We start from the raw sequence: 20172 nt of genomic DNA, 5'->3' as shown, positions 1-20172 counted from the left end.
GTTAAAATGATTAATAATTGGTATTTCGCTTTATTGCTAATGAAGTGTTCCATGATCATTAACTATTTAACCCCTGTAACAATGCTTTAAGGTATAATAATCTCATTTCGGGAATGAAGAAATCAAAGCTCTTAAATGTGAATTCTTCATCAAAGGACATTCATCCAAAAAGTAGCACAGACAGAATTTGAACCATGACAGTCTAACTTTGTTCACAGTTATTTCTCTAGAAAGTCTAAAAACTCTAGTCCTAGAATTAAAATGTAACTAGAAATACTACACGGAGAAGGCAATGGCACCCCATTCCAGTACTCTTGCCTGGAAAATCCCATGGACGGAGGAGCCTGGTAGGCAGCAGTCCATGGGGTTGCACAGAGTCGGACACGACTGAGCGACTTCACTTTCACTTTTCACTTTCATGCATTGGAGAAGGAAATGGCAACCCACTCCAGTGTTCTTGCCTGGAGAATCCCAGGGACGGGGAAGCATGGTGGGCTGCTGTCTATGGGGTCGCAGAGAGTCAGACACGACTGAAGTGACTTAGCAGCAGCAGAAATACTACAAGGAAAATTTCTCTTCCACATCTTAGACTCTAGTGACAGTAAAGAAGAAATGAAGGATTTTTTTTTTTTTACCTAAGTGACTCAGGGAATAAGTAGAAACTATAAGACTAAGGACTAAAATAACTATATATAAGCACTGTACTGTAGTTAAGAAAGTTATTTCCCATGGGAGTACAGGTTAATAACTCTGATTTAAAAAAAAATATGAAGGATTATTAAGTCTTTAGTTTCATCATCCCTGCTCATGCTAATGCAGCAAAAAAGAAATGGAAAAGGAACTGGTACAAGAAACTGTATACAAATAATGCAAGTCTCTCTTTATAATTTCAAAATGCCATGGAATCATGGTTTTAGATTTTTAGTCTTTGATGTTCTCCTCCTATCTGTGTCTCTGATGTTTCCTGCCACTAAAGCCTAAGTGTACTTTTTTCATTTTCTGGACTTCCTGACCTGTGCCTGGAATGGCCATCCTATCATCATTTTATTTTCTTTTCCTCCATCTCACACAATCTATACCCCAGCTCCCATTTATTTTGAAAACAAATCTCTTTCAGGAAATCTTTTAATCATATCCATCATCTAAGAATGGGGTAGATGCAGGACTATTCACATATTCCAAGAAGGAATTTTTCATCTTAATGTGTGTCTTAACTATTTTGTCAAACTTAATTCTTGTTGTGGAAGTTTTGAAGGGTCAAAAAACTACTGATAATGTAACAGGATTAATATATCAAATTTCAAGAATATCAAAGCCCTCCTGATCAATATGGTAGATCTATGTTTGAGCAGTAAAACATTGATCATTGAAAACAGGTGCCAGGCAAAAAACTGGTGACTTAGAGGCAGAAAGTGAAGTAGACTAAGGCTGGAAAGAGCTTCATTAACAGTACTAACTGGGTAAATATGCCTCCTTTGACATATAGAAAGTTAACATAAGTTCTCCCTTCCCAATGTAGTTCATTAGATTTGAAATAATACACAGTAGAAACAAATTTGGACCATTGATCTATATTTCTGTCTTTGTACCAGTACCATACTGTCTTGATGACTGTGGCTTTGTAGTAGAGCCTGAAGTCCGGCAGGTTGATTCCTCCAGTTCCATTTTTCTTTCTCAAGATTGCTTTGGCTATTCGAGGTTTTTTGTATTTCCATACAGTTTGTGAAATTATTTTTTCTAGCTCTGTGAAAAATACCTGAAATTATTTGTTCTAGCTCTGTGAAAAATACTGTTGGTAGCTTGATAAGGATTGCATTGAATCTATAGATTGCTTTGGGTAGTATACTCATTTTCACTATATTCATTCCTCCAATCCATGAACATGGTATATTTCTCCATCTATTAGTGTCCTCTTTGATTTCTTTCACCAGTGTTTTATAGTTTTCTATATATAGGTCTTTAGTTTCTTTAGGTAGATATATTCCTAAGTATTTTATTCTTTTCGTTGCAATGGTGAATGAGATTGTTTCCTTAATTTCTCTTTCTATTTTCTCATTATTAGTGTATAAGAATGCAAGGGATTTCTGTGTGTTGATTTTATATCCTGCAACTTTACCATATTCATTGATTAGTGGAGATATATGCTGTCTGTAAATGCAGGTAGAAAGGGAAAAGGCTCATGACACGGTACTAAAGAACTGGTTCCCAAACTGTTAGAAATTAAAGAGTCCTTACTAATTATATAATCTAACCACCTAATTTTACAGATGAGGAAACTGAAGCCCAGAAAGCAAGAGTCACTTGCCCAAGTTCATATAGTCAGTTAGTGTACAACTGAGTCTAGCTAAAACCAACTTTCCTGATTCTTCTTTTCTCAATCCTTTCATCATACCAAAGTGAACAAGATATAATGTCATATGGGAAAAGTCATGGTATTTTTAAAAAGGAAGTATTAAAATACTTTTTTATAATATACAGTCTGTTTAATTCATTTTATACTTATAAAATAGTCTCTATCATGTGCCAGACATGATTTTAGGCACAACATTTTTATTTCTATAACCAAGCATTATTATTTCATTTATTTTACAGATGAGGGAAGTGAGCCTCAGAGAAGTTAAATAACTTGCCCAAGGTTACAAAGGTAGTAAATGTTGAAGCTGGGATTTCACCCTGAACACACTAGCTCTAGTCTTAATTGCTGTGCTATGCCATATATCAGAAGCATATTTTACTTGCTACAGAGGTCTAAGCATAAATCTAATGATTAAGATTAAATTATGATACTCTAGGATAAGTAAGGCATAAAGTAATGTAAAGGAATGTTACTAGTGCTAAACTAATTACAGAATATTATTTAAAGATGTAACAATGCATACACACACACACACACACACACACCACTCTGTCTTAGGTTAGACAGCTGGTCTATATTATTGCTACCCAAAATATAGTCCATGGGCCACCAGCATCACCTGAGAGCATTTTAGAAATTCAAAAACCTTAGGCCTGAGCTTTTGCATTTTTAACAAGCTCCCAGGTTATACAGATGTTCTTAGTTGTTGAACCAACTTTATGTGTAGCAATTTTATGTGTAGCAAGGTTTTAAATTACTTCAGGATGCTTACCAAGTAGGCATCTTGAAAATACGTAGAGATCACTTTACCTTAAAATATTGAGGAAAAGTCTCATATAGTTTAAAATTACTATAGTCAACAACTTGAGGGAAGAGAAATTATATGATTCAATTTATGAAAAGACCCACCCAGAATAGAGTCTTTGAAGAAAAGGTTTTACAGCAATTTAACTGTTAACTGAAATTTCAAAAAACTACCATGTGAGAAAGCATGTATACAAAATTCTTTAAGACTCTGATATTTCTTCCTATGAACATACATACCCATGTCTCTTTTCGGGCTGTCCCAGAAGCTTCCACATAGATTAGGTGGGTTGCAGTAAGATACAGACTTCCATTAGCTGGTTTCTTACCTACATAACGATCCAGTAATTTCACGTTTTCTACCTGTTATAAGGGTGGGGTGGAGAAAAATGCTGATTAAGTTATCAACTCACCATCTGTGATCAAAGTGGGGTACCTCAAAGTAAGACAAATGCTGTTAATTTACTACAAAACTTTGAGTTTTTCTGGTTTCTGTCAAGGTAGCAAACTAGTATGATCTGTGTTTCCTTTTTCTAAATCAACCATGAAGAAACTGTAAAAGTGAGATGGAAACATGGATTAAAATTCTAGATGATGTTACTATGATAGGGTAGATGTGTGTAGAAGATAAATAGGATATGGATGAAGTACTAATCTTATTGGAGGAAAGTGGCAGTTATTGTGCATGGAAAAATCAATAAGGGTAAATAACATGAGATTAGATCTTAAGTTTAAGATCTTCCATTAAAGTGCAAGAAAATAGAATACATAAATTTCTAAAAAGCAAGAGAAAAGTTGATTTATCCCAATGGAAAGTAGAAAAAAAAAAGAGTACCATAAATGGAAATTATAAAATTAAATGCCAGAAATAAGTCCTAATATAAGAGAAATTATAGCAAATATACACAAATTAAACTTACCAATTAAAAGACAGACTTATAGACTGAATTAAAACAAATACTCAACAATATTCAGTCTAAAAGATATATACCTAAAATTAAGAGATGTAAACAAGTTGAAAATAAAAAAGATAGAAAAGATACACTGACAAATATGAACAAAGCTTGAGTAGCATTCTTAAAATCTGACAAGACAGAATTAAGAGACAAAGAACAGGACAAAATACATCTTGCATCATGTACTTGCTTATAGCAGAATTGCAGAGACAAAGGAAACACTTGGATATTTTAACACTTTAATTAGAAATTGATAGATTAAACATACAAAAACAAAAAATAGAAATGAATAGAGATACAGAATACTTTTACAGTACAACTACAAATTTCAAGTTATTAGATATACAAAGAACTCTATATCCAACAAATAAAGAACATAAAATCATTCATGACAAATAATAGAACACTTCTAAAAAGACATCATGATAATGTCTATAAAGGAAGACTCAATAAATACCAAAGGTTCGATATCACACAATCTGCATTCTTATACCATGATACGATGCCATTAGAAATTAATAACAGAATAATAGACAAAGTTAGCATATATTAAGAAACAAAATTATTAAATTAACCTTGGGTTAAAAGCAAACCATAAATGAATTCATAAATATTTAAAATTGAAAAATAATAAAAGCACAACAAGTGAAAAATTGTGGGATACAGTTGAAGCAGAACTAAGAAGGAAATGTACAGCTTTAAGTACACTTATTATTAAACAAGAAATATTAATAAACTAGTTAATCATCCAATACAATGAAGAAAGTAAAAGAACAGAGAAAAAAGACAAATCACAGAAATTAATAAGCAGATAATCACCCCCACATACACACACACACACACACACACCAAAAATAAAACAACAGAAAACATGAACAAAACTAGAGTTTAATTCTCTAAAAAGGTTAATAGATCTTTGAGAAGACTGGTCAAGAAAAAAAAAAAGGGAAGAGGCAAATACACAAAATACAGATTGTAAAAGGAAAAACAATGTAGCAAAATTCTTTAAATGAGAGTATTATGAACAATATGCTAATACATTGAAAAACTTACATGAAGTGAAAAAATTTCAAGGAAAATCCCTCAGGTCCAGAGGGATTTGCTAGTTAAATCTACCAAACTTTCATGAAACAAACTATCTTATCCAATTGATTTCAGTGTTAGAAAAACAATGACAGTTAGTCTTATTTATGAGGCTAGCATAATCCTCATTCTAAAACCAAACAGACAACTATAAGAGATGAAAATTTATACAATTTCACTTATGAAATATAGATGCAAAAATTCAAATAAAATTATTTAGTGAATCAACAGTATATTTTCAAAAATGTATTCATTTCATCAGGTAAATTTAACTCAAGAAAGCAGAGTTCAACACTGAAAAATTTCAAAGGAATACATCACATGAATAAATTAAAAGAGAAAAATCAAATGATTTATCTCAATTGATAGAGAAAAATACTTTTGAGTTCATTTCTATTTATGATGCTAACCCTTAGTGAATTAGGAACAGAAGTAAACATCCACAACTTGGTAAAGATTATATATTAAAAGCCTACAAAGAATGTCATGTGTAATGGAGAAACTAAATGCATTACTTAAAAATCACAAACAAGATAAAATGGACCCATCTATCACTGCTACTCTTTTAAATATCCTGCTGCTGCTAAGTCACTTCAGTTCTGTCTGACTCTGTGCGACCCCACAGACAGCAGCCCACCAGGCTCCCCTGTCCCTGGGATTCTCCAGGCAAGAGTACTGGTGTGGGCTGCCATTGCCTAAATAGAAGATTATAACCCCATAAATAGCTAAATAAATCTTAAAAGATAAGAGTGAAAAAAGGAAGATCTGCTCTACTAGATATTAAGATATACCCAAAGCCATAGGGTAAAGCAAAAAAAAAGCCGGAAGTACTAGTACAAAACTATACAAATAGATCATTGATAAAGGCTCACAGCTCAAAGGTAGATTTGTGTACGAATGGGCGCTTCATATAGGATAAACGTGGCACTACTAATTATGAACAAAAGATGTAAGTACTTACCAAAAGTGTGGGGAAAACTGTATCAATACATGAAGAAAAATAAAACTAGATCCTTATGTATTACCATATGCAAAAGTGTGATCTAGATATATCTATATGTAAGAGGAAAAACTATAAAGTTACTAGAAAATGCAAACCATGTCAGATCGACAGACAGGAAAAGACTTGAAAAATCAATCAATAACAGAATGGGAGAAAATATATAAAATGTCTAAAACTAACAACAGATCATTATCTAGACTATATAAGGAACTTCTGTAACTTAATGAAAAAAAGACAGAAGCTCTAATAGAAAAGCAGGCAAAAATATAAGAACAGGCAAGTTACAGAAAAGGAAATCCAATAGGCATACAACCATGAAGAGACACTCAAAATACTGGTAATTACATAAGTGAAAATTAAAACTACAAGACATTTCTTTAAGTTTGTAAGACTGGAGAAGACTGGAAGGCTAGAAAATGCCAAGTGTCAGTATGGTGTTGGGGATAAAAGAACCCTCATCTGTTACAAATGTCAGGGGGTGACAGGATATAGACAGATTGAGACCACTCAGGAAATCAATCTGGTACTACATAATTAAAGTAACAAAGTACACTCCATGATCCAGAAATTCTATTTCTGAAAACTAGCCCAAAGAAGTTTTCATATAGGTACTAAAGAGGACACATACAATACAGAACATTTCCATCACAGGGAGAATAGATAATTCAAGATGTAGTGGAGCATTAAGCAGGTATTAGAAGCAATGGGTGGATTTAATTCAGATAACCATTATATCTACTGCTGTGGGCAAGAATCACTTGGAAGAAATGGAGCTGCCTTCATAGTCAACAAGAGTCTGAAATGCAGTACTTGGGTGCAATCTCAGAAACGACAGAATAATCTTGGTTCATATACAAAGCAAACCATTCAACATCACAGTAATCCAAGTCTATGCCCCAATAACTAATGCTGAAGAAGCTAAAGTTGACCAGCTCTATGAAGACCTACAACACTTTTTAGAACTAATATCAAAGAAGATATCCTTTTCATCATAGGTTATTGAAATGCAAAAGTAGGAGTTCAAGAGATACCTGGAACATCAGGCAAGTTTGGCCCTGGCATAGAAAATGAAGCAGGGCAAAGGATAATAGAGTTTTGCTAAGAGAACACACTGGTTATAGCAAACACTCTGTTCCAACAACACAAGATACGACTCTACACATGGACATAACCAGAAAGTCAATACCAAAATCACATTATGTTCTTTGCGGCCAAAGATGCAGAACTTCTATACAATCATGTATTTTCCCGTGATATCACTAATTTTCTTGAAGAAATTTTTGCTATTCTATTGTTTTCCTCTATTTCTTTGCATTGTTCATATAAGAAGGCCTTCTTATCTCTCCTTGCTATCCTGTGAAACTCTGCATTCTGATGGTGGGAAACACAGAAGGCAAAAGGAGAAGGGGACGGCAGAGGACGAGGTCCTTAGATAGCATCACCGACTCAATGGACATGAATTTGAGCAAACTCTGGGAGACAGTGGAGGACAGAGGAGCCTGGCATACTACAGTTCATGGAGTCCCAAAGAGTAGGACACAAGTTAATAACCAAACAACAAGAAAAGGAGCAATAGGTTAGAGGTACACATAGAAACATAAATAGATGCAAAAAATACATAGCTTAGTGAAAAAATAAGAAGCAGAATGAAATACTGAAGATATCACTAGTTATATAAATACAAATTCATGCAATTCCATCATGTTTTGAAGGATATATTCAAATATTCAGTTGAGTTCAGTTGCTCAGTCGTGTCCGACCCTTTGCGACCCCATGGACCACAGCACGCCAGACTTCCCTGTCTATCACCAACTGCTGGAGCTTGCTCAAACTCATATCCATTGAGCCAGTGATGCCATCCAACCATCTCATCCTCTGTCATCCCTGTCTCCTCCTGCCTTTAGTCCTTCCCATCATGAGGGTCTTTTAAAATGAGTCAGTTCTTCCCATCATGTGGCCAAAGTATTGGAGCTTCAGCTTCAGCATCAGTCCTTCCAGTGAATATTCAGGACTGATTTCCTTTTAGGATGGACTGGTTGGATCTCCTTGCAATCCAAGAGACACTCAAGAGACTTCTCCAACACCACAGTTCAAAACCATCAATTCTTTGGCACTCAGCTTTCTTTATACTCCAACTCTCATATCCATACATGACTACTGGAAAATCCATAGCTTTGACTAGATGGACTTTTGCCAGAAAGTAATGTTTCTGCTTTTTAATATGCTGTCTAGGTTGGTCATACGTTTTCTTCCAAGGAGCAAGCTTCTTTTAATTTCATGACTGCAGTCACCATTTGAAGTGATTTGGGGATCCGAGAATATAAAGTATGTCACTTTTTCCATTGTTTCCTCATCTATTTGCCGTGAAGTGATGGTACCACAAGCCATGACCTTAGTTTTTATATATTGAGTTTTAAGCCAGCTTTTTCATTTTCTACTTTCACTTTCATCAGGAGGATCTTCAGTTCTTCTTCACTTTCTGCCGTAAGAGTGGTGTCATCTGCATATGTGAAGTTATTGATATTTCTCCTGGCAATCGTGATTCCAGCTTGTGCTTCATCCAGCCTGGCACTTCACATGATGTACTCCGCATATAAGCTAAATAAGCGGGGGAACAATATACAGCTTTGACATACTCCTTTTCCAATTTGCAACCAATCTGCTGTTCCATGTCTGGTTGCAACTATTGCTTCTTCACCCGCATACAGATTTTTCAGGAGGCAGGTAAGGTGGTTTAGTATTCCCATCTCTTTAAGAATTTTCCACAGTTTTTCGTGATCCACACAGTCAAAGGCTTTGGTGTAGTTAATAAAAGAGAAGTAGGTGTTTTTCTGGAACTCTCTTGTTTTTTCTATGATCCAATGGATGTTGGCAATTTGATCTCTGGTTCCTCTACCTTTTCTAAATCCAGCTTGAACATCTGGAAATTCATCGTTCATGTACTGTTGAAGCCTGCCTTGGAGAATTTTGAGCATTACTTTACTAGCTTGTGAGATGAGTGCAATTTTGTGGTAGTTTGAGCATTCCTTGGCAATGCCTTTCTTTGGGATTGGAATGAAAACTGACCTTTTCCACTCCTCTTGCCACTGCTGAGTTTCCCAAATTTGTTCTCCACAACATAAAAGTACAAGGTAAAGCAGCAAGTGTAAATGTATTAATAGAAGATACAACAAATTATCCAGAAGACCTAGCTAAAATAATAAATAAAGGTGGCTACACTAAACGATAGATCTTCAGTGTAGATAAAACAGTCTTATTTTGGAAGATGATGTGTCAGGAGCCACGTTAGGCATTACTGACAAAATGGAGGCATGGCCCCAACCCCCTCTCCTCATCTCGCAGGCACGGTCCCGGGATGAAGGAGTTAGGCCTTGTGATTCTGACTTGTTCTTTCCTTTCTTTGGTTGAGTTGGCTGGAAAGAATGTTAAGGTACTTGAGAGAAGCATGAGAAAGCACAAAGTCTTCTGCAGCTGTGCCCAGAAAATAATCTATAAAATAACCATTGACATTTGTTCAAGGATCTATACAAAGAATGTCCCAGGATGAGCATGTGGGCCGGAGCTTGAGGCCATGGGAAGGATTATTATCTGAGACCTGTTTGTGAGGGAAATATTTATGGCAAAAGAAGTTTGCTGAGTTTAGGGTTTAGGAATAATTAAGAATAGCTAGAAGCCTTTTTAGGAGATAGTGATCTTAAGATGCTAGGGGCAAACAGGATTTAGAAAGATAAGAAATAAACTGAGGAATGTGGCATGAGTTACAATGTAATCACAAGTTAAGTATAGGACACATAAGAGAAAGTAGATAATAGATAGTAAAGCCAATTCTGAGAGAATCGCTGAAGCAGGAACTCTGCAGGACAACAATGATTTCTGGAGACAGTAAATCTGGGTGGGGGAAACTAAAACTGTCAAACCTCTGACCTAATGCTTTTGTCAAAGTATAAAAGAAAATCTGAAGCTTGAAATAAACATGTAGTTCCGTACTATGAGTCAGAGGCTACATCATCATCCACCAACACCGCTCACCCCTTCAGGCTGATACCCTGGTTGCTGGAGCTGGACTCCGGCAATGATGCTATCTAGAACCTTCAGAGCTAGAAAAAAGTCAGTGCCTGGCTTCAGATTTCAAAGGACATATTGACTCTCTTGTTAGGACCTAATGCAGCTGGTGATTTTAAATTGAAGTCAGTGTTCATTTAAAATTCTGAAAATCCTAGGGCCCTTAAGCATTATGCTAAGTATACTCTGTGCTCTATAAATGGAAAAAAAAAAAAAAATCCTGGACAACACCATATCCATTTACAACATGGTTCACTGAATATTTTAAACCTACTGTTGAGACCTACTATTCAGAAAAAGATTCCTTTCAAAATATTTCCTCAGGTGCCAGTTGTTCCAAGTGTCCAGGCCTGAGGTGTTCTCCTAATTCCTTCCCCTGCTAGCACCTCAAACGGCAGACCACTCATCAAGAATTCTATATCCAAGACCTGAAAATTTGTTGCTTAAGATAATGAATGCTGACATAGATGCAGCTGATGCTGAAAATTATGTGGAATTAGAGGGAAAAAATTACTTATTAATCAAGGGTTGGATTCCCAACACACACTTGAAGACCTCTCTGCAAGAGTAGACGCAGTTAGGGAAGAAAACATGAAGCTAAAATCAGAAAATCCAGTTCTTAAACAATATATAGAAAACTTCATTTTTTTAATTTTATTTTTAAACTTTACAATATTGTATTAGTTTTGCAAACATCAAAATGAATCCGCCACAGGTATACCCATGCTCCACATCCTGAAACTTCATGAAAGATTCTAGTGTTTTTCAAACAACTGACAGAAAAAACAAAAGAAAGTAAGGGACTGATATCCATTATGTCTTTATGGAATTGCTGCTGATCTTTTTTTCCTTTAAAACTTGGATAGATTCCAAAAGTTATAGGACTACTGTTTGTGGCTTCACTTAGTATTTATAAAGATGTCAGATCTGGGAAAAATTAAAAGCATAACAGAAGACTTCCATGAGTTTGTGTATTATGTTAGTCTATGAAAACATGCAAATGCATTGTAGAGACTTTACAATTAGAAATGCATATATTTATGACTTGAAAATGAATGTTATATCAAATTTGCTTTTATTTATAGGTTTAGCTTTCTATTTTACTATAGACACAGAGATACAAGTAAATAAACACCTTGTTGCAACAAAGTGACCAAAATCATACTGAATGCACACCTTTATTTTTTTTTGAATGCACACCTTTATGTACCCTGTCCACCACTGTGTGCCTCATCTCTGTTTGCTTTCTTCCCGTTTTCCTTCCTCTACGGAAAAAAAAAAAAAAAAAATGGTTTCACATTTATAAAAAGTAATTTCAGTAGTTACTCATCTAGGAGAGGAAGCAGAACTTCTAACTGCTAAAAATTAACCAAAATAAAATACTTTCTTAGTTAGGGCTTATTTGTTATGTTTAGTAGTAAGATAGGATAGTTGGTTTCTCTTTAATCAACTGAAAATGGAGACTCTAAAAATGAAGATTTTTCTTTGAATTATCATATTGGGAAGATTTGTTGTTAAAAACTTCCTTTGCACAAAATAACCTACGTGCTATCTAAAAAGATGAGCTCTGGTTGTTTGTTTGAAATAGAAAATTTTGAGGAAAAATATAAATAGTTTGGGGAAAGTACTTGTTAAGTACTTGTAACCAACTCCAAATGTTTTTTACTCAAGATTTCTGTTATCTCTAGCACAGATTAGATTGTGGGGGGACTATATAAGAAAATGAATTAAGTTTGGCTAGCCTTATATAAACCACACTTGGAAGAAAATAAAGTTTGGTCTCAGGTTTAATATCTAGCAGATCAACTTGGCAAAGTCCCTTAAGAGTGTATTAGTATCAAAATCATGAACAAAATGGGAAAATTTTACATGTATACTAATTGATGCTTTCTCAGTATTTTATCATACTACTCCCAGAATTTTCTGTAAACACAACTACTGGTTTACAGCGTTTTAGTCACTTAAGATTTCATTTTTTTAAATTTACTTTGTAGATTCCATTTGATAAGGAAACCAGTATCAGAAGTAATATTAAAATGTTAAATAGGAAAAGAGATCCACTAATATAGTTTATGGTTATTAAACTTTAAGCTAATGATGGAATAATCTTATGTTTGTATTGGTGTAAGATTTGATGGCTTTAGCTGTATGAATATGTAATAGTCATACATAGACATTTTGCAACTCTGTGACATAATTTTCAAACATTTAAAATTGTGTTGCAGTTATGCTTGGCTGTTTAATATAAAACAGTCTCAAAAAATATATTATTAATTGCATCCGGTCAACCAAGAGAATGTGCACATGATTCATGTTGTTTTAAGCTTGCTAACACAACATCCCTTCTGCAGCCCATATATCAAGAAGTCATTCTGATTTTTAGAGTTTATTATTTAAGAGATATATTTTGTAAGGCTATAGCTGCCATAGATAGTGATTTCCCTGATGGATATGTTCAAAGTAAGTGTAAATCCTTCTGGAAAGGATTCACTATTCTAGGTACCACTAAGGACATTCATGATTCATGGGAAGAGAACAAAATATCAACATTATCAGGAGTATGGAAGTTAGTCATCATAAATGACTTTAAAGGGATCAGTCCTCAAAAGTGATGGAAATATCAAGAAAACTAGAATTTGAAGTGGAGGCTAAAGATGTGACTGAATTATTATATTAAATGAAGTAAGTCATGGAAAGACACATATTACATAATATTACTTGTATGATACAAATGAATGTATTTTCAAAATAGAAATCGACTCAGAAATAGAAAACAAACTTATGATTACCAAAAGGGACAGTGGGATAGTGGGAGAGGAGAGACAAATTAGGAGTTTGGCATTAACATATACACATCACTATATAGAAAATAGGTAAACAAGGACCCGCTGTATAGCATATGGAACTATACTCAATATCTTGTAATAACTTACAGTGTAAAAAAATTTGAAAAAGAGTGTGTATATATATATAATTGTGTATAATTGAATCACTTTGAGATATGCTAAAAACTAACACAACATTGTAAATTAACTATTCTTCAATAAAAGAGAAAAATTATACCCAAAAATGTGACTAAATTGCTGCAATCTCACAATAAAACTTTAACGAGGGAGATGTGTCTTATGGATGAGCAAAAAATGTGGTTTCTGGAGATGGAATTTACTCTTGGTGAAAGAACTATGAAGATTCTTGAAATTACAGCAAAGGATTTGCTGTAATCATAAACAATGATTAGCAGCAGCAGGACTTGAGAGGGTTGACTCTACTTGTGAAAGAAGTTCTAAAGTGTATAAAATGCTGTCAAATAGCACTATATGCTACAGAGAAATTGTTCATGAAAAAAAGAGTCAATTAGTGTGGCAAATTTAATTGTTGTCTTATTTTAAGAAATTACCAAAGCCACTCCAACCTTCAGCAACCCTAATCAGTCAGCAGCCACCAACATCAAGGCAAGAAAATTACAAATTGCTGAAGGCTCAGATGATGTCTAGCAATTTTTTAATAATAAAGTGAAAGTGAAAGTCGCTCAGTCATGTCCAACTCTTTGTAATCCCATGGACTATACAGACCATGGAACTCTCCAGGCCAGAATACTGGAGTGGGTAGCCTTTTCCTTCTCCAGGTGATCTTCTCAACCCAGGAATTGAACCCAGGTCTCCCACAGTGCAGGCAGATTCTTTACCCGCTGAGCCACAAGGGAAGCCCAAGAATATTGGAGTGGATAGCCTCTCCCTTCTCCAGTGGATCTTCCTGATCCAGGAATCAAACCAGGGTCTCCTGCATTGCAGGAGGATTCTTTACCAACTGAGCTATAGGGAAGCCCTTTAAATAATAAAGTATATTTAAATTAAGGTATATACATTGTTTTATTAGATATAATGCTTTATCACACACTTAGTAGACTAAAATATAATATAAACAAAATTTTACATGCACTGAAAAGCAAAAAAGATAAATGTGACTTGCTTTATTGTGATACTAATTTCATTGCTGTGGTCTGGAACAATATCTCCAAGGAATGATGATAAATGAAAGATGGTCTGGCATTGATCAATGATGGTAACACACCATGAGTGAGGTACACGTAATGAACTCAATTCTATATATCTGAGGTTGAAAAACAGAGACAAACAAAAAGCCACGTTTCCTTTTTAAATTATGGGAAATAACCTTTTAGACACTTAAAAGGTATTCTATAATGTTGGCCTCTTTAATTCATCCACACTCATGGTTGAACTAATTTTTAACATTTGTACCTCTACATCCTTAGGCATTTTGACTTTCATTTACAATGGGATAAAAGGAGAAATGCCTGAGACCACATCAACATAAAATTCCTAGCCCAATGCTCTTTTTTCTTTTTTTTGAAATTTGTTTAACTGGAGGATAACTGCTTTACAAAGCTGTGTTGGTTTCCGTTGTACAGCAACATGAATAAGCTCTACATATACATATATCCCCTCCCTCTTAAGCCTCCCTCGAATCTCCCTATCCTACCTCTCTAGGTCATCACGCAGTACTGAGCTGAGTTCCCTGTGCTATACAGCTACTCCCCACTAGTTATCTGTTTTACACATGGTAGTATACATATTCAGTGTTACTCTTCCGATTAATCCCAGCTTCTCCTTCCCCTGCTGTGTCCACAAGTCTGTTCTCTACATCTGTTTCTCTAGTCCTGCTCTGCAAATAGGTTCATCAGTACAATTTTTCTAGATTCCATGTATATGGGTTAATAAACAATATTTGATTTTCTCTAACTTACTTCACTCTGTATAACAGGCTCTAGGTTCATCCATCTCAGTAGAACTGTCCCAAATTCTAACCTTTTTATGGTTGTGCAATGTTCTATTGTGTATATGCACCACGGCTTCTTTATCCATTTATCAGTCAATAGACATTAGTTCTCTTTCATGTTTTTATTGTTGTTGTTCAGTCATGCAGTCATGTCCAACTCTTTGTGACCCCATGCACTGCAGCATACCAGGCTTCCCTGTCGACACTTCACTGTCTTCCAGAGGTTGCTCAAACTCATGTCCATGGAGTCAATTATATCATCCAAACATCTCATCCTCAGTCGCCCCTTCTCCTCTTGCCCTCAATCTTTCCCAGGATCAGGATCTTTTCCAATGAGTCAGCTCTTCACATCAGGGGGCCAAAGTGTTATGTTAGAGCTTCAGCTTCAGCATCAGTCCTTCCAATGAATATTCAGGGATGATTTCCTTTAGGATTGACTGGTTTGATCTCCTTGTTGTCCAAAGGACTCTCAAGAGTCTTCTCCAGCACCACAGTTTGAAAGCATCAATTTTTTGACACTCAGCCTTCTTTATGGTACAACTTTCACATCTGTTCTAGCTATTACAAATAGTGCTGCTATGAACACTGGGGTACATGCGTCTTTTTGAATTATGGTTTTCTCAGTGTGTATGCCCAGTATAAGGATTGCTGGGTCATAAGGCAGATTTATTTCTAATTATTAACGAATCTCATATTGTTTCCCATAGTGGTTGTATCACTTTACATACCTATCAACAGTGAAAGAAGGTCCCCTTTTCCCCACATCCTCTCCAGCATTTATTGTTTGTAGATTTTTTGATGATGATAATTCTGATCAGTGTGAGGTGATATCTCACTGTAGCTTTGATTTGGATTTCTCTAATAATGAGCAGTGTTGAACATCTTTCCATGTGTTTCTCGGCCATCTGTAAGTCCTCTTTGAAGAAATGTCTGCTTAGGTCTTCTGCCCATTTTTTGATTGGGTAGATTTTCTGATATTTAGCTTCATTCGCTGCTTGTACATTTTAGAGATTAATCCTCTCTCAGTTGCTTCATCTACAATTACTTTATCCCATTCTGAAGGTTATCTTATCTTGTTTATGGTTTACTGTGCTATACATTTGATTATTTTTGTTTTTATTTCCATTGCTCTAGGAGGTGGGTTCCACGTCCAGTTCTAACTGTTGCTTCCTGACCTGCATATAGGTTTCTCAAGAGGCAGGTCAGGTGGTCTGGTATTCCCATCTCTTTCAGAATTTTCCACAGTTTATTGTGATCCACAAAGTCAAAGGCTTTGGTATAGTCAATAAAGCAGAAATAGATGTTTTTCTGAAACTCTCTCCCTTTTTTGATGATCCAGCGGATGTTGGCAATTTGATCTCTGGTTCCTCTGCCTTTTCTAAAACCAGCTTGAACATCTGGAAGTTCACGGTTCACGTATTGCTTAAGCCTGGCTTGGAGAAGGCTATATATTGTCACCCTGCTTATCTAACTTCTATGCAGAGTACATCATGAGAAACTCTGGGCTGGAAGAAGCATAAGCTGGAATCAAGATTGCTGGGAGAAATATCAATAACCTCAGATATGCAGATGATACCACCCTTATGGCAGAAAGTGAAGAGGAGCTAAAAAGCCTCTTGATGAAATGAAAGAGGAGAGTGAAAACGCTGGCTTAAAGCTCAACATTCAGAAAACTAAGATCATGGCATCTGGTCCTGTCACTTCATGGGAAATATATGGGAAAACAGTGGAAACAATGTCAGACTTTATTTTGGGGGGGCTCCAAAATCACTGCAGATTGTGACTGCAGCCATGAAATTAAAAGACGCTTACTCCTTGGAAAGTTATGACCAACTTAGATAGCATATTCAAAAGCAGAGATATTACTTTGCCAACAAAGGTCTGTCTAGTCAAGGCTATGGTTTTTCTAGTGGTCATGTATGGATGTGAGAATTGGAGAAGACTCTTGAGAGTCCCTTGGACTGCAAGGAGATCCAACCAGTCCATTCTAAAGGAGATCAGTCCAAGGTGTTCATTGATAGGACTGATGCTAAAGCTGAAACTCCAATACTTTGGCCACCTCATGCGAAAAGTTGACTCATTGGAAAAGACTCTGATGCGGGGAGGGATTGGGGGCAGGAGAAGGAGGGGACAACAGAGGATGAGATGGCTGGATGGCATCACAGACTAGATGGACATGGGTTTAGGTGAACTCCAGCAGTTGGTGATGGACAGGGAGAGCTGGCGTGCTGCAATTCATGGGGTCGCAAAGAGTCGGACATAACTGAGCGACTGAACTGAACTGAACTGAGGAGGTGGCTTGGGCTTCCATGGTGACTCAGAGGGTAAAGAATCCTCCTGCAATGCAGGAGACCTGGGTTTGCTCCTTGGATTGGGAAAATCACTTGGAGGAGTGCATGGCAACCCACTCCAGTAATCTTGCCTGGAGAATCCCCATGGACAGAGGTGCCTGGCAGGCTACAGTCCATGGGGTCACAGAGTCAGACACGATTGAGCGACTAAGCAGAGCACAGCACAGGTGGTGGGTCAAAGAGGATCTTGCTGCAACTTATATCAAAGGATGTTCTGCCTATGTTTTCCTCCAAAAGTTTTAGAGTGTCTGGCCTTACATATAGCTCTTTAATCCATTTTGAGTTTCTTTTTGTGTATGGTATTAGGAAGTGTTCTAATTTCATTCTTTCACATGTAGCTCTCCAATTTTCCCAGCACTACTTATGGAAGAGGCTATCTTTTATCTATTGTATATTCTTGCCTCCTTTGCCAAAGATAAGGTGCCCATAGGTGCATGGGTTTATCTCTGGGCTTTCTATCTAGTCTGAAGTCAGGAAGGTTGATTTTTCCAGCTGTTTTTCTTTCTCAAGATTGCTTTGGTTATTCAGGGGTATTCGTGTTTTCATATAAACTGTATTTTGTGTGTGTGTGTATTCTATGAAAAATGCCATTGGTAATTTGATAGAGACTGCAATCAACCTATACATTACTTTGCTTGGTAGGGTCATTTTCACAATATTGATTCTTCCAATCCAAGAACATGGTATATCTCTCCATCTGTTTATGTTATATTTGATTTCCTTTATCAGTGTCTTATAGTTTTCTGCATACAGACCTTTTGTCTCTTTAAGTAGTTTTATTTTAGGTGTTTTATTATTTTTATTGCAATGATGTTTCCTTAATTTCTCTTTCTGACTTTTCATTGTTAGTGTATAGGAATGCAAGGGACTTCTGTGTATTAATTTTGAATCCTTGGACTTTACTTAATTCATTGATTAGCTCTAGTAATTTTGGGGTGGCATTTTTAGGGCTTTCTATGGCATCACTGACTTGATGGACATGAGTCTGGGTGAACTCCGGGAATTGGTGATGGACAGGGAGGCCTGGCGTGCTGCGATTCATGGGGTCGCAAAGAGTCGGACATGACTGAGCGACTGAACTGAACTGATGTATACTATCATGTCATTTGTAAATAGTGAAAGTTTTACTTCTTCTTTTCCAATTTGGATTTTTAAATTCATTTTTCTTTTCTGACTACCCTGCCTAAGAATTCCAGGACTACATTAAATAACAGTGGCAAGAGAGAGCACCTTTGTCTTGTTCATGATCTTAGAGGAAATGGTTTCAGTTTTTCAACATTCAGAATAATGGTTGCTGTGGGTTTGCCTTTATATAGTGTATATTAGATTTAGGTTGGTTCCTTCTATGCCCATTTTCTGGAGTTTTTTTTTTTTTTTATCATAAATGGGTGTTGAATTTTGTCAAAAGCTTTTTCTGCATCTATTGAGATGATCATATGGGTTTTATCTTTCAATCTGTTAATTGAACATTGTGTTTAACATTGTGTGTAACATTGTGTATAACATTGATTGATTTGTGTATACTGAATAATCCTTGCATCCCTAGGATAAACTCCACTTGATCATGGTGTCTGATCCTTTTAATTTGCTGTTTGATTCTGTTTGCAAGTATTTTGTGCAGGAGTTTTGCATCAGTGTTCATCAGTTACACTGGCCTGTAATTTTTGTTGTGATATCTTTGGTTTTGTTATCAGAATGACGGAGGTCTTGTAGAATGACTTTGGGATTGTCCCTCTCTCTGCAAATGTTTGGAAGAGTTTGAGAAGGATAGGTGTTAGCTCTTCTCTAAATATTTGATAGAATTCACCTATGAAATCATCTGTCCCTAGGATTTGTTTGTTGGAAAATTTTTCATCACAGTTTTGATTTCAATTCTTGTGACTGGTCTATTCTTACTTTCTATTTCTTCCTGTTTCAGTCTTGGAATGTTGTACTTTTCTAAGAATATGTCTATTTCTTCCCAGTTTTCCATTTTATTGGCATATAACTGCTCATAGTATTTAATCCACTTACATTTAAATTAATTATTTACATATATGTTCCTATTGGCATTTTCTTAATTTTTCTGGGTTGTTTTTGTAGGTCTTTTCTTTCTCTTCTGTTTCTTGCCTAGAAAAGTCCCTTTAACATTTGTTGTAAAGCTGGTTTGGTGGTGAGGAATTCTGTTAACTCTTGCTTGTCTGTAAAGCTTTTGATTTCTCCATCAACTTTGAATGAGATCCTTGCTGTGTAATCTTGTTTAAGTTCTTCCCTTCCATTACTTTAAATATATTCTGCCACTCCCTTCTGGCCTGTAGAGTTTCTGCTGAAAAATCAGCTGTTAACCTTATGGGGATTCACTTTTGTATGTAATTTGCTGCATTTCCCTTACTGCTTTTAATATTTTTTATTTGTCTTTAAATTTTGTTAGTTTTATCAATATGTGCCTGGGCATGTTTCTCCTTGGGTTTATCAGACACTGTGCTTCCCAAATTTGATTGACTATTCCCTTTCCCATGGTAGGAAAGTTTTCATCTATAATCTCTTGAAAGATTTTCCAGATCCTTTCTCTTTCTCTTCTTCTGAGATGCCTATAATTTTAATGTTGGTGTATTTAATACTGTCCCAAAAGTCTGAGACTGTCCTAAATTATTTTCATTCATTTTTTCTTTATTCTGCTCTTCAGCAGTTATTTTCACAATTCTACCATCTAGCTCACTTATCAATGTTTCTACCTCAGTTATTCTGCTACTGATTTCTTCTAGAGTATTTCTAATTTCA

At 35.7% G+C, this 20172-nt stretch overlaps 1 protein-coding gene across 2 annotated transcripts in view; it reads right to left on the bottom strand.

The window, feature by feature from the left end:
- MTMR8 (myotubularin related protein 8) overlaps nt 1-20172 on the bottom strand; it is a 287800-nt gene that overhangs the window by 228701 nt on the left and 38927 nt on the right. For both annotated transcript variants that reach the window (XM_070783785.1, XM_070783784.1), the window contains exon 2: nt 3401-3523. In XM_070783785.1, the coding sequence (XP_070639886.1) occupies nt 3401-3523 (123 nt within the window). The remainder of the gene's footprint in view (nt 1-3400; nt 3524-20172) is intronic.

This window comes from Bos indicus, chromosome X (genome assembly GCF_029378745.1).
Source record: "Bos indicus isolate NIAB-ARS_2022 breed Sahiwal x Tharparkar chromosome X, NIAB-ARS_B.indTharparkar_mat_pri_1.0, whole genome shotgun sequence".
In the NCBI taxonomy this organism is placed as follows: domain Eukaryota; kingdom Metazoa; phylum Chordata; class Mammalia; order Artiodactyla; family Bovidae; genus Bos; species Bos indicus.
This window is presented reverse-complemented; position numbering and strand designations above follow the sequence as displayed.